This window comes from Pseudophryne corroboree, chromosome 5 (assembly GCF_028390025.1).
Source record: "Pseudophryne corroboree isolate aPseCor3 chromosome 5, aPseCor3.hap2, whole genome shotgun sequence".
NCBI lineage: Eukaryota > Metazoa > Chordata > Amphibia > Anura > Myobatrachidae > Pseudophryne > Pseudophryne corroboree.
This window is the reverse complement of record NC_086448.1, coordinates 710,413,970-710,429,628: the sequence shown is the minus strand read 5'-3', so window position 1 is coordinate 710,429,628 and position 15,659 is coordinate 710,413,970. Positions and strand designations below refer to the sequence as shown.

The 15,659-nt window shown below is 49.9% G+C and overlaps 1 protein-coding gene across 2 annotated transcripts in view; it reads left to right on the top strand.

The window, feature by feature from the left end:
- The window catches only part of ZC2HC1A (zinc finger C2HC-type containing 1A), a 196,109-nt gene that overhangs the window by 67,815 nt on the left and 112,635 nt on the right, over positions 1-15,659 (top strand). For both annotated transcript variants that reach the window (XM_063923943.1, XM_063923942.1), the window contains exon 3: positions 7,797-7,913. In XM_063923943.1, the coding sequence (XP_063780013.1) occupies positions 7,797-7,913 (117 nt within the window). The remainder of the gene's footprint in view (positions 1-7,796; positions 7,914-15,659) is intronic.

The following is a 15,659-nucleotide window of genomic DNA, read 5'->3' as shown; positions in this document are numbered from 1 at the left end:
AGGCCGCAGATTCGGCATTCAGGATTGGATCCTGGTGACCACGGACGCCAGCCTGAGAGGCTGGGGAGCAGTCACACAAGGAAGAAACTTCCAGGGAGTATGGACGAGTCTGGAAAAGTCTCTTCACATAAACATTCTGGAACTAAGAGCAATCTACAATGCTCTAAGCCAGGCGGAACTTCTCCTGCAAGGAAAGCCGGTGTTGATTCAGTCGGACAACATCACGGCGGTCGCCCATGTAAACAGGCAGGGCGGCACAAGAAGCAGGAGTGCAATGGCAGAAGCTGCCAAGATTCTTCGCTGGGCGGAGAATCACGTGATAGCACTGTCAGCAGTGTTCATCCCGGGCGTGGACAACTGGGAAGCAGACTTCCTCAGCAGACACGATCTTCATCCGGGAGAGTGGGGTCTACATCCAGAAGTCTTCAACATGTTAATAGACCGTTGGGAAAGACCAATTGTAGACATGATGGCGTCTCGCCTCAACAAGAAACTGGACAAATATTGCGCCAGGTCAAGAGATCCACAGGCAATAGCTGTGGACGCACTGGTAACTCCTTGGGTGTACCAGTCAGTGTATGTGTTTCCTCCTCTGCCGCTCATACCAAAGGTATTGAAGATCATACGGCAAAGAAGAGTAAGAACAATACTAGTGGTTCCGGATTGGCCGAGAAGGACTTGGTATCCGGAACTTCAAGAGATGCTCACGGACGAACCGTGGCCTCTACCTCTGAGAAGGGACCTGCTACAGCAGGGTCCCTGTCTTTTTCAAGACTTACCGCGGCTGCGTTTGACGGCATGGCGGTTGAACGCCAGATCCTAAAAGGGAAAGGCATTCCAGAAGAAGTCATTCCTACCTTGATTAAGGCACGGAAGGAAGTCACCGTGAAACATTATCACCGCATTTGGCGAAAATATGTAGCGTGGTGCGAGGATCGGAGGGTTCCGACGGAGGAATTCCAACTGGGTCGTTTCCTACATTTCCTGCAATCAGGATTATCTATGGGTCTCAAATTGGGATCCATTAAGGTTCAAATTTCGGCCCTGTCAATATTCTTCCAAAAAGAATTGGCCTCTGTCCCTGAGGTCCAGACTTTTGTCAAGGGAGTACTGCATATACAGCCTCCTGTGGTGCCTCCGGTGGCACCGTGGGATCTAAATGTAGTTTTAGATTTCCTCAAATCCCATTGGTTTGAACCATTGAAAAAGGTGGATTTGAAATATCTCACATTGAAAGTGACTATGTTACTAGCCCTGGCCTCTGCCAGGAGAGTATCTGAATTGGCGGCTTTATCTTATAAAAGTCCTTATCTAATCTTCCATTCGGATAGGGCAGAACTGCGGACTCGTCCGCATTTTCTCCCTAAAGTGGTATCAGCATTTCATCTGAACCAACCTATTGTGGTGCCTGCGGCCACTAGCGACTTGGAGGACTCCAAGTTGTTGGACGTTGTCAGAGCCTTAAAAATATACATTGCAAGGACGGCTGGAGTCAGAAAATCTGACTCGCTGTTTATATTGTATGCACCCAACAAGTTGGGCGCACCTGCTTCTAAGCAGTCGATTGCTCGTTGGATTTGTAACACAATTCAACTTGCACATTCTGTGGCAGGCCTGCCACAGCCTAAAACTGTAAAAGCCCACTCCACAAGGAAGGTGGGCTCATCTTGGGCGGCTGCCCGAGGGGTCTCGGCATTACAACTCTGCCGAGCAGCTACGTGGTCGGGGGAGAACACGTTTGTAAAATTTTACAAATTTGATACCCTGGCAAAGGAGGACCTGGAGTTCTCTCATTCGGTGCTGCAGAGTCATCCGCACTCTCCCGCCCGTTTGGGAGCTTTGGTATAATCCCCATGGTCCTTTCAGGAACCCCAGCATCCACTTAGGACGATAGAGAAAATAAGAATTTACTTACCGATAATTCTATTTCTCGGAGTCCGTAGTGGATGCTGGGCGCCCATCCCAAGTGCGGATTATCTGCAATACTTGTACATAGTTATTGTTAACTAATTCGGGTTATTGTTAAGGAGCCATCTTTAAGAGGCCCTTTCTGTTGTCATACTGTTAACTGGGTTTAGATCACAAGTTGTACGGTGTGATTGGTGTGGCTGGTATGAGTCTTACCCGGGATTCAAAATGCCTCCCTTATTGTGTATGCTCGTCCGGGCACAGTACCTAACTGGAGTCTGGAGGAGGGTCATAGGGGGAGGAGCCAGTGCACACCACCTGACCTAGTAAAGCTTTACTTTTTTGTGCCCTGTCTCCTGCGGAGCCGCTATTCCCCATGGTCCTTTCAGGAACCCCAGCATCCACTACGGACTCCGAGAAATAGAATTATCGGTAAGTAAATTCTTATTTTCTGCTGGGCACAGTGCCTTGCCTCATTTTAAATTAACATAATGCACCCTGCCCAGTATGTAGGTGCCCCGCTGAAACAGCCTGCCCTCTGCCGTCCCCAGCCATGGGCCGCAGTTTCCTGCTGGTGGGAGAAGTTGCGGTTTAGCACTCACCGCTGGTGAATAGAGACGCACAGCATTTTGCACGTTTATACAGCTTCAATGTAAAAGAGCTAGAATGTGAAAAAAGGACCCAACTATACCATACAAAATAGTATATAGAGAAATCCAGACAGTGCAATGCTAGATAACATGGACAGACCGTTTAGCAGAATTTGCAATCCTTTTGTTCACATGCTCGGGGCCGCCCTGAATGCTGTCCCCCCCCCCCCCCCCCCTTCACCAAGCATAAATTGCGATCACATAGCAGAAATTAAGGTTGTCTCCTTAGCTGTGCCCGCAGGAGGCCCATCGCCATGTTTAAGATCGCGGAGGTTACGTGTGACGTCATGCAGCCGGCGCGATCACGGCCACGCCACGCCCCCTGTTTCTACGACGACACCACTGTTTGGCCATCTCCGCCCCCGCAACGCTCCATCTCCGCCTAGGAAACAGAGCGTTGCCCCCCCCCCCCCACCCCACAACTGATTGACAGACTGAGGAGATTGCATTTTCTGCAGCCCCCACCTCATTTTTGCGGTTGGATCGCGTTTTGCAATCCAACCTTAATTAGGCCCCATGTCAGGTCTTTTGGCAGGCCATATGTCGGTGACCTCAGTGGTTTCCAGCACATGTATAAGGAATGCAGATTAATATAATGGAATTTTCAGCGGAGCTGGAGTTTGCGTATGGTGAGGGGTGGAGTGCAGAACAGAGCAGAAATGAGGTGTCCAATTCTGGAGCGCAATAACTGATATGATGTAAAGGTGTTCCTTGCTATGTGGGCTGTAGCAATTCATCCCCTGTAAAAAGGCATTGCATGTTGCAGCAGCACAGAGGTGGTCGTTTTCAGGTCTCATCCTTGTTGGACTTCAGCATAAAGCACAGTTCTAAGTGCACTACATGAGTTGGGAGCGAAGCAGAAAACAAAAAGCAAGTAATTGCACCTTGACAAAACCATGTTGTAGACAGATTTAGATTTGGGAGGGGCGTGTCCTCCAGCAAAGTTACATTGTAAAAATGTTGCTGCAGTGTACAAGATTTGTGGACTACATGCAAAAGCGACTAGTACTTACCCTGCATGCAAATAGAATAAATGTACAGTATTTGCACCCCTTGCTTTGCAGCATGGTTTGTGCAGGTCTCACTAAGGAAGGTGGATATTTGTGCCTGGGGACATCCAGTATTTCAGACGAGAATAAACACAAGACGTCTTGTTTCTATTGTAATACAGCCAGTTTCGGATCCTAAAATATGTACAAAAGATTGGCGCTCTACAGTACACACACTATATCTAATTGGATTCAGACGGCTGCTCACCAGTTGTGGGCGGGCTGCCCCAACAATGGATGTGAAAAAAAGAAAGAATGGGAGCGCTGGATGAATCCAATATATATTTTTTATTAAAATATTGTTTTATCAACCACGTAAAAATACAGTACATAAACTGGCCTAAAAATGATGAACAATTAATAATGTATAAATATATACAAGACTGCCATATCTCCTGAACCAATATGAATAAGAAAACCTTTAATAAACCTTAATTAAGGGCTGCATTGGTGCTTCATGAAAATCAGCCGTGCGTCCACGAGCTGAAATATTTGTAAGAAGGAGACTGATGAAAAGTGCCTCTGTTATAAATCACTGTTAAAGTGTACACTCTCTTCTCCTTGTACACAAAAGAACCTCATTGGCAAAGAGTATCCCAGTATTGAAATTGCGGACACCCGCGCTGTGTTATTAAGTGACAAATAGACAGTGATGGTCAAATTCACTTGTAGTATATCACCTGATGTGAGAGCCTCTCCGTCAAAGGCGCTGTACTGAGCCGGGTTTGCAGCGGCTCTGTGCAGTGAAAGTACAGCTGGTCACATCACCAGTGAACCATCCAGACGAACGCGGTTGTTTTTCTCCGCTGAAGGGTACTGTACCAATTTGAATGTGCAGCAGTGCAGAAAGATTGGAGCAGCAGATTCCCCAGCCGCTGGTGAAAAGTCCGTTTTAATTGCGGCTACGGTCCACCCGATATATACGGCTCACGGAGTGTCAGGAGAATGCAGCAGTCAGATGAAGTCCTTCAATGGAGTACCTTAACGCGTTTCTCGGCCTACAACGCTGGCCGTTTCATCAGACATCAAACATAGGACCCCTTTCAGTCCGTTTGGTCCGGGTGTTCGTTTTGTTGTTTTGCCAAGTACGAGGATTATTTTAAAAGATCCGGACACTGGATTGAGGTGAGTATAATTTTATCCACAGGTACACGTGGATTCTACTTGGACAAGTGGACAGAGGTCGGCGTGTGAACATAGGTAAATATGTGTGTGTGTCGACATGTGTGAAATAAAGTTTTACTCTCACGGTGTGCGTGTCCTGTTTTTATTTGGGTATTTTTTTCCAGTAGAACTACAGGTACCAGCGGGCCCGTTTTTCTCCCGCATGCTGGTACTTGTGGTTCTCCAAGTACCAGCTTGCGGGGGAGGCTTGCTGGGACTTGTAGTACTACTGGAAAAAACAATATTCTTTCAATTTTCTCAAGGCTATCAGCCCCCCATCCGCAGCCCTTGGATGGGGGGGGACAGCCTCGGGCTTCACCCCTGGCCCTTGGATGGCTGGGGGGGACCCCTTGATTGAAGGGGTCCCCACTCCCCCAGGGTACCCCGGTCAGGGGTGACTAGTTGGATATTTAATGCCACGGCCGCAGGGCGCTGTATAAAAGTGGCATTATCTGTCCAGCTAGTGGAGCCCGATGCTGGTGTAAAAAATACGGGGGACCCCTACTCTTTTTGTCCCCCGTATTTTTTGCACCAGCACCAGGCGCAGAGCCCGGTGCTGGTTTTAAAAATACGGGGGATCCCCTGTCATTTTCCCCCCCGGATTTTTAGAACCAGGACCGGCTCGAAGAGCCCGAGGCTGGTTATGCTTAGGAGGGGGGACCCCACGCAATTTTTTTTCTGATTTTTACCATTCCATAAAAAAATATATATATATATATATATATTTAAATAAATATATAAATAATACTTGTGCCTCCAAAATAGACAAACCAAGTACCTAATCCCTTCAAATATAAATAGATATGCTATTACCAATAAAAAAAACACCAAAAAAAACATGTTTTAAATTTTTTTTATTAGATTCCGCCACCAAAGTGTGGCGGATTGAAAATGACGAATTTACTGTCTAAAAGCACTGTTGTCGAATTTCCAAACTTCAATTGAATATACTTTTGTCGAATTGCCGCATTTGTACCATTGCAGAAATGTCGAATTTGACAAATGTCGAACTTCAAAAAGTCGAATTTGGAAAGCCTGTTTTTTTGACGAAAATTGCATTGTCTAATTTTTTTTTTTTTGGCGAAAAAATGTCCAGTTTTTCGACATTTTCGGGAATTCGACCGCAATTGCATATACCCCTAAACGTCACAGAAAATCGGACTCTGTTTGTCCTGTATGATCCCAAGAAATTTGGGTGTGCTGCTTCTAAGCAGACGCTCTCTCGCTGGATCAGTTTCACTATCCAGCATGCGTATTCTACGGTAGGATTGCCGTGTCCTACGTCAGTTAAGGCCCACCCTACTCGTTCGGTGGGTTCTTCCTGTGCGGCTGCCCGGGGTGTCTTGGCTTTTACAGCTTTGCCAAGCGGCTACTTGGTCTGGGTCGAACACGTTTGCAAAGTTCTACAAGTTCGATACCTTGGCCGCTGAGGACCTGAAGTTTGGTCAGTCAGTTCTGCAGGAGCCTCCGCGCTCTCCGTCCCGTTCTGGGAGCTTTGGTACATCCCCATGGTACTAATGTGCACCCCAGCATCCTCTAGGACGTAAGAGAAAATAGGATTTTAATACCTATCAGTAAATCCTTTTTTCGTAGTCCGTAGAGGATGCTGGGCACCCGCCCAGCGCTTCGTGATCCTGCAGTGGTTACTTGATTCAGTACTGCTTAGTTCTTGGTTTAGTACTGTTTTGTTACTTGGTTAAGTAATCTTGTTCAGCCGTTGCTGATGTTTCAAGCTAGTTAGCTTGGTTTGCCTTGTTTGTGTGAGCTGGGGTGAATCTCGTAACTATCTGTGTAAAATCCTTCTCTCGAAGTTGTCCGTCTCCTCGGGCACAGTTTCTAGACTGAGTCTGGTAGGAGGGGTATAGAGGGAGGAGCCAGCCCTCACTCTCAAACTCTTAAAGTGCCAATGGCTCCTCGTGGACCCGTCTATATCCCATGGTACTAAGATGGAACCCAGCATCCTCTACGGACTACGAGAAAAGGATTTACCAGTAGGTAATTAAAATCCTGTTATTTCCACTGTCCACGGCCCCCATAGAGTGAGAATAGAAACTGGGGTGAGCATAGCGAGCCCGCAAGGGGCTTTGTTACGCTCGCCCACCTTTCAGCATTCTGGCGGCCAGGATCCCAGCGTCGGTATGCTGACCGCCGGGAACCCGTACCCAACCCGTATACAGAATCCGTCACACACAATATACAGGTCTCATATCAAATTAATCAGCGCAATCTCCTCGGGCGTCTTAATCACATTGCATTGCGACAAAGATGCATTTTTGCCAACAACAAAAAAGATCCCCGAGAGTTGCACGTGACCTGGAGGCTCACTCACACCAGGCATCTCACGGTGCATGGGCCCTCATTCCGAGTTGATCGGTCGCAAGGCGAATTTAGCAGAGTTACACACGCTAAGCCGCCGCCTACTGGGAGTGAATCTTAGCTTCTTAAAATTGCGACCGATGTATTCGCAATATTGCGATTACTAACTACTTAGCAGTTTCAGAGTAGCTCCAGACTTACTCTGCCTGTGCGATCATTTCAGTGCTTGTCGTTCCTGGTTGACGTCACAAACACACCCAGCGTTCGCCCAGGCACTCCCACCGTTTCCCCGGCCACTCCTGCGTTTTTTCCGGAAACGGTAGCGTTTTCAGCCACACGCCCCTGAAACGCCGTGTTTCCGCCCAGTAACACCCATTTCCTGTCAATCACATTACGATCGCCGGAGCGAAGAAAAAGCCGTGAGTAAAATTACTTTCATCATAGTAAAGTTACTTGGCGCAGTCGCAGTGCGAACATTGCGCATGCGTACTAAGCGGATTTTCACTGCGATGCGATGAAAAATACCGAGCGAACAACTCGGAATGAGGGCCATGGTGTATTGAGGCTAGATGTATGAGGATACATCTGTATATCTGTGTTGATGGTGGTTTGTGTCTCATTACTAGGAAGAACTATTAGTTCATAATTTATCCAACATTTCCTAGTTAAACAGTCTGTATGTATAATTTTGTCTTTTTCTGTTTGGCAGAAAAAACATATTCCAATTTGCCAAAAAGCTGCTGTTAAGAAAAGGAAAACTTTTGACTCCAGCAGGCAGCGAGCGGAGGGAACAGAGATTTCTTTGGTCAAACCCATAAAGCCAAAGGTAAGTGAGTAACATGTACTTCACTAATGACGATTCAGCTCACCAGCGCATCTGTCTAATACTGTATATCACTACTGCAAAACCCAATACAGCTGGTCAGCGTAGACTGGAGATGTAACCCAGGCTATTGCAGGCCTGTGTGGTTGGCCACTAGTGCTTGAATGCCTTGTTTCTACTAATTTATAGTAGTGATGATTTCTTTGTCATTCTTATAATAACAAATAGGTCAAACAAACATAAAAGCAGTTACATACCAGGCAAATAAAACATGCTCTAACAATGCTGCCCATTAAATCGCCTACTACCTTATTACAGCTTGTTGTGTCTGTGTTATGCTTTGGTCAGCTTATATCTCTCAGCAATTAGAAAAGCAGCATAACATATTTTGTATTCTACTTGAGTATGCTATGTAATATAGCAAGAAATATTCACACAAGGCAGCTGGGCAGCATCTTGTGATACCAGAGTGCAGAGACAGCTGGACAACACATTGGAATACAGGAGTGCAGAGATTGCTGGACAGCACCTTGGAATACAGGAGTGCAGAGATTGCTGAACAGCACCTTGGAATACAGGAGTGCAGAGATTGCTGGACAGCACCTTGGAATACAGGAGTGCAGAGATTGCTGGACAGCACCTTGGAATACAGGAGTGCAGAGATTGCTGGACAGCACCTTGGGATACGGGAGTGGAGAGAAAGCAGGACAGCACCTTGGGATACAGTGCAGAGACTGCTGGACAGCACCTTGGGATACAGGAGTGCAGAGACTGCTGGACAGCACCTTGGGATACAGGAGTGCAGAGATTGATGGACAGCACCTTGGGAAACAGGAGTGCAGAGATTGCTAGACAGCACCTTGGGATACGGGAGTGCAGAGAAAGCAGGACAGCACCTTGGGATACAGGAGTGCAGAGTCTGCAGGGCAGCACCTTGGGATACAGGAGTGCAGAGACAGCTGGACAGCACCTTGGGATACAGGAGTGCAGAGATTGCTGGACAGCACCTTGGTCTATAGGAGTGCAGAGTTTGTTGGACAGCACCTTGGGATACAGGAGTGCAGAGACAGCTGGACAGCACCTTGGGATACAGGAGTGCAGAGACAGCTGGGCAGCACCTTGGGATACAGGAGTGCAGAGATTGCTGGACAGCACCTTGGTCTATAGGAGTGCAGAGTTTGTTGGACAGCACCTTGGGATACAGGAGTGCAGAGTTTGCTGGACAGCACCTTGGGATACAGGAGTGCAGAGTTTGCTGGACAGCCCCTTGGGCTGCAGGAGTGCAGAGACAGCTGGGTAGCCCCTTGGGATACAGGAGTGCAGAGACAGCTGGACAGCACCTTGGGATACAAGAGTGCAGAGATTGATGGACAGCACCTTGGAATATAGGAGTGCAGAATTTGCTGGACAGCACCTTGGGATACAGGAGTGCAGATACAGCTGGACAGACCCTTGGGATACAGGAGTGCAGATACAGCTGGACAGACCCTTGGGATACAGGACTGCAGAATTTGCTGGACAGCCCCTTGGGATACAGGAGTGCAGAGATTGATGAACAGCATCTTGGAATATAGGAGTGCAGAGTTTGCTGGACAGCCCCTTGGGCTGCAGGAGTGCAGAGTTTGCTGGACAGCCCCTTGGGCTGCAGGAGTGCAGAGCCAGCTGGGCAGCACCTTGGGATACAGGAGTGCAGAGACAGCTGGACAGCACCTTGGGATACAGGAGTGCAGAGCCAGCTGGGCAGCACCTTGGGATACAGGAGTGCAGAGACAGCTGGACAGCACCTTGGGATACAGGAGTGCAGAGATTGCTGGACAGCACCTTGGTCTATAGGAGTGCAGAGTTTGTTGGACAGCACCTTGGGATACAGGAGTGCAGAGACAGCTGGACAGCACCTTGGGATACAGGAGTGCAGAGACAGCTGGGCAGCCCCTTGGTCTATAGGAGTGCAGAGTTTGTTGGACAGCACCTTAGGATACAGGAGTGCAGAGATTGATGGACAGCACCTTGGGATACAGGAGTGCAGAGTTTGCTGGACAGTCCCTTGGGCTGCAGGAGTGCAGAGACAGCTGGACAGCACCTTGGGATACAGGAGTACAGAGACAGCTGGACAGCACCTTGGGATACAGGAGTACAGAGACAGCTGGGCAGCACCTTGGGATACAGGAGTGCAGAGACAGCTGGACAGCACCTTGGGATACAGGAGTGCAGAGACAGCTGGACAGCACCTTGGGATACAGGAGTACAGAGACAGCTGGGCAGCACCTTGGGATACAGGAGTGCAGAGACAGCTGGACAGCACCTTGGGATACAGGAGTGCAGAGACAGCTGGGCAGCACCTTGGGGTACAGGAGTGCAGAGACAGCTGGACAGTACCTTGGGGTACAGGAGTGCAGAGTTTGCTGGACAGCCCCTTGGGATACAGGAGTGCAGAGCCAGCTGGGCAGCACCTTGGGATACAGGAGTGCAGAGACAGCTGGGCAGCACCTTGGGATACAGGAGTGCAGAGTCTGCTGGGCAGCACCTTGGGATACAGGAGTGCAGAGACAGCTGGGCAGCACCTTGGGATACAGGAGTGCAGAGACAGCTGGGCAGCACCTTGAGATACAGGAGTGCAGAGACAGCTGGGCAGCACCTTGGGATACAGGAGTGCAGAGACAGCTGGACAGCACCTTGGGATACAGGAGTGCAGAGATTGCTGGACAGCACCTTGGTCTATAGGAGTGCAGAGTTTGTTGGACAGCACCTTGGGATACAGGAGTGCAGAGACAGCTGGACAGCACCTTGGGATACAGGAGTGCAGAGACAGCAGGGCAGCACCTTGGGGTACAGGAGTGCAGAGATTGCTAGACAGCACCTTGGGATACGGGAGTGCAGAGAAAGCAGGACAGCACCTTGGGATACAGGAGTGCAGAGTCTGCTGGGCAGCACCTTGGGATACAGGAGTGCAGAGACAGCTGGGCAGCACCTTGGGATACAGGAGTGCAGAGACAGCTGGGCAGCACCTTGAGATACAGGAGTGCAGAGACAGCTGGGCAGCACCTTGGGATACAGGAGTGCAGAGACAGCTGGACAGCACCTTGGGATACAGGAGTGCAGAGATTGCTGGACAGCACCTTGGTCTATAGGAGTGCAGAGTTTGTTGGACAGCACCTTGGGATACAGGAGTGCAGAGACAGCTGGACAGCACCTTGGGATACAGGAGTGCAGAGACAGCAGGGCAGCACCTTGGGGTACAGGAGTGCAGAGATTGCTGGACAGCACCTTGGTCTATAGGAGTGCAGAGTTTGTTGGACAGCACCTTGGGATACAGGAGTGCAGAGACAGCTGGACAGCACCTTGGGATACAGGAGTGCAGAGACAGCTGGGCAGCACCTTGGGATACAGGAGTGCAGAGATTGCTGGACAGCACCTTGGTCTATAGGAGTGCAGAGTTTGTTGGACAGCACCTTGGGATACAGGAGTGCAGAGATTGATGGACAGCACCTTGGGATACAGGAGTGCAGAGTTTGCTGGACAGTCCCTTGGGCTGCAGGAGTGCAGAGACAGCTGGGCAGCCCCTTGGGATACAGGAGTGCAGAGACAGCTGGGCAGCCCCTTGGGATACAGGAGTGCAGAGACAGCTGGACAGCACCTTGGGATACAGGAGTACAGAGACAGCTGGATAGCACCTTGGGATACAGGAGTGCAGAGACAGCTGGACAGCACCTTGGGATACAGGAGTGCAGAGACAGCTGGACAGCACCTTGGGATACAGGAGTACAGAGACAGCTGGGCAGCACCTTGGGATACAGGAGTGCAGAGACAGCTGGACAGCACCTTGGGATACAGGAGTGCAGAGACAGCTGGACAGCACCTTGGGGTACAGGAGTGCAGAGACAGCAGGGCAGCACCTTGGGGTACAGGAGTGCAGAGACAGCTGGACAGCACCTTGGGGTACAGGAGTGCAGAGACAGCTGGACAGCACCTTGGGGTACAGGAGTGCAGAGACAGCTGGACAGCACCTTGGGGTACAGGAGTGCAGAGACAGCAGGGCAGCACCTTGGGGTACAGGAGTGCAGAGACAGCAGGGCAGCACCTTGGGGTACAGGAGTGCAGAGACAGCAGGGCAGCACCTTGGGGTACAGGAGTGCAGAGACAGCAGGGCAGCACCTTGGGGTACAGGTCTGCAGATCAATCACACTGTTGTTAGGAAGAGTAGAGCCAGACGCCCTGTACTCCCCTCTGCAGTGTCACCTAATGTTGAAATGTACATAGGTAAGGATGTGTTCAGTATGTATACCCGGCTTACACTCTGTACTTTGATCTCCCGGTAAGGTTAGGGTATCTTAATACCATGTTTTTTAAATCCCTGTGTGAAGCTGACATTTAGTGCAAGCTGAAGATGGCATTAAATTGCTTGCACTGTATGATGGATGTACATTGGGGGTCATTGATCGCACGTAGCAACTTTTTGCTTCCCGTGCAATCAACTAGACGCCACCTATGGGGGAGAGGTTTTTTCATAGCAAGGCTACGAACGCTTGTGCAGCCGAGCTATGCAAAAACATTTTGTGCAGTTTCTGAGTAGCTCTGGAGTTACTTACCCGCTGCGATGTCTTCAGCCTGTCAGGTCCCGGAATTGACGGCAGACACCCACCCTGCAAACGCCTGGATACGCCTGCGTACGCCGCACCACTCCCACAAAACGGTCAGTTGACGCCCCGGAACGCCTTCCTCCTGTCAATCTTCTTGCGATCGCGGCAGTGATCGCTTTCTACGTTCTTCTTGTCATTGCTCAGCGACGGCCATCGCTGGGCAACAACGCGTCTGCGCATTGCGGTCGCCGCGCATGCGCAGAACGAACCCGTTCGCACCGCTGCGAAAAACAGCAGCGTGCGAACGGGTTGGAATGACCCCCATTAAGGTAAATGTATTATACACGCGCGTATTGTGCGGATATAATGCCTCTGTACCGAGGCGAAGCAGATAGCAGCACGTCTTGGATGCCGAAGTGTGGGAGTGAAAACTCTCCCTCCCCCAGCAATCGCTGCCAGACCCCCCACAGCGCATCAGCCTGGTGCTAATGCGCTGTGTCTCTCCTCTGGCCAGCTCCAGTGTGCATGCACTTGATCTCGCTACTCTCGCAAGATCTCCTGTGTAACCCAGAGCCGGCAGTCACCGCAGCCTCGGACGGCTTTGTCCCTGCTGTGATGAATGGGCAACGACACCTGCAGCTGTCACAATCAATAGGTGCAGGAGTGGTCGGTGCCACTGACCGTTCATACATTACCCCACACATTGGCGTGCTATCTTTGCGCCCCTGTCATACAGCGCACACTGCCAGAGTCATACTTGGGGAGAAGCAATGTAAGGGCCTTATTCAGGTTTGTTAGCAAACCATAAAAGCACACTAATGGGCAAAACCATGTGCACTGCAGGGGAGGCAGATATAACATGTGCAGAGAGAGTTAGATTTTGGTGGTGTGTGTCCAAACTGAAATCTAAATTGCAGTGTAAAAATAAAGCAGCCAGTATTTACCCTGCACAGAAACAAAGTAACCCACCCAAATCTAACTCTCTGCACGTCACATCTGCCCCACCTGCAGTGCACATGGTTTTGCCCTTTAGTGTGCTTTTTCTCTTGCGTCCTAGGGGATGCTGGGGACTCCAAAAGGACCATGGGGTATAGACGGGATCCGCAGGAGCTTGGGCACACTGAAAAGACTTAAACTGGGTGTGAACTGGCTCCTCCCTCTATGCCCCTCCTCCAGACCTCAGTTAGACTTTGTGCCCAGGACTGACTGGACACTCACTAGGGGAGCTCTCCTGAGTTTCTCTGGAAAAGACTTTGTTAGGTTTTTTATTTTCAGGGAGACCTGCTGGCTACAGGCTCCCTGCAGCGTGGGAGTGAGGGGAGAGAAGCAGACCTACTTCTTCTTAGTTTAAGGGCTCTGCTTCTCGGCAACTGGACACCATTAGCTCCAGAGGGTTCGATCACTTGGTGCGCCTAGCTGCTCGTTCCCGGGGCCACGCCGTCCCCCCCCTCACAGAAGACAGAAGTCGGGTGAGTTTGAGAAGAACAGAAGACTTCAGGACGGCAGAAGACTTCGGTAAAGGTACAGCGCAGTGGTAACGCTGCGCTCCATGCTCCCACACACACACTTCCTCCAGCAGTCACAGGGTGCAGGGCGCGGGGGGCGCGCCGTGCCCTGGGCAGCATGTTACTGAGTCTTCTTGGGCCGACAGATGCTTGTTCGGTGCCTTGGCACCATTTTCGGGACCCCCGCCGGCATTTTCGTGATTTTTAATTTGGTGGGCTGGAGCGCGCCGGGAGGGGGCCGAGCTTAGCCGCGCGGCTCACAGGCGCCATTTTCTCCTCGCATGCATGCAGGAGACGCTGGTCCGGGACCTCCACAAGCTCCATTAACGTAACGGGGAGCTTATCGGGGGGGGGGGACACAGTACCTGGTGCTTAATTGGTATTATTGGGCAGCGCTGGTACATATATTTCGTTGGTGGGATATATGGGCGCTGGGGTGTGAGCTGGCATACTCCCTCTGTGTTTCTCTATCCAGGCTTCCTTGTGGGCCTGTCCCCTGGCTGAGGCATTGTATGTGTGTGTCGGTGGGTCGATACTAGGTGTCGACATGTCTGAGGCTGAATGTTATTCACCGGAGGAGGTTATGGGGGGGGGCAGATGCAGATCTGGAGCCGACACCTGACTTACTTGCACTGTTCAATACAATTAATTCTAATGTGACTTCTGTATCAAAGAGATTAGATAAATCTGAATCACAGACACAGGTGTGGAAAAAATCCATGGAGGATGCTTTGTCGCAGGTACAGACCCCTTCGGGGTCGATAAAGCGGCCGTTTACTCAAGTGGTAGATACTGATACCGACACGGATTCTGAGTCCGATGTCGACTTCACTGAGGCTCCTTTACATCCAAGATTAGTTAAGAGTATTCAGTACATGATTGTGGCTATAAAAGATGTGTTACGCATTTCTGAGGAACCTGCCGTACAGGAAACAAGGATTTGCTTGTTTAAGGAGAAAAAACCTGAGGTGCAGTTTCCCCCCTCTCATGAGATGAATGCTCTTTGTGAAAAGGCTTGGGAGTCACCGGACAAGAGGTGGCAGATTCCCAAGAGGATTTACATGGCGTATCCTTTTCCATCTATTGATAGGGGAAAATGGGAGGCATCTCCTAATGTTGATAAAGCTTTATCTCGTTTGTCTAAGAAGGTGGCCCTTTCATCTCCTGACACGGCAGCTCTCAAGGATCCTGCGGATCGCAAGCTGGAGACGTCTCTGAAGTCCATTTTCACTAATACGGGTGCATTGCTCAGACCTGCTGTGGCGTCGGTATGGGTGAGTAGTGCTATTGCTAAATGGGCTGAGAATTTAGCTGTTGATATGGATACCCTTGATAAAGAATACTGTTCTTTTGACTCAGCCCTGACGAAGCTGTCAGAGTAACGGCGGAACACGCGTGTGGGCAGCGTGTGTCCGCGTGTCAGTTTATGTCCTTACTCATAAATCAATTCAATGTATAACCAGTTCTGATTATGTGATTAGTTAGATTCCAATGGTATCCACAGCATTGAATAGCAGGCAGATGGATAAATGGTGCTAAGCTAGCAGACACAGTCAGTCTATCGATGTCAGTGAGAAAGCAGTAATTGACAGTGTTGTGGCTTATACAGATAGAAAGGCAACAATGTTTCACAGCTGACTCTTTAAGCCACCTGTGAGTCAGGAGGA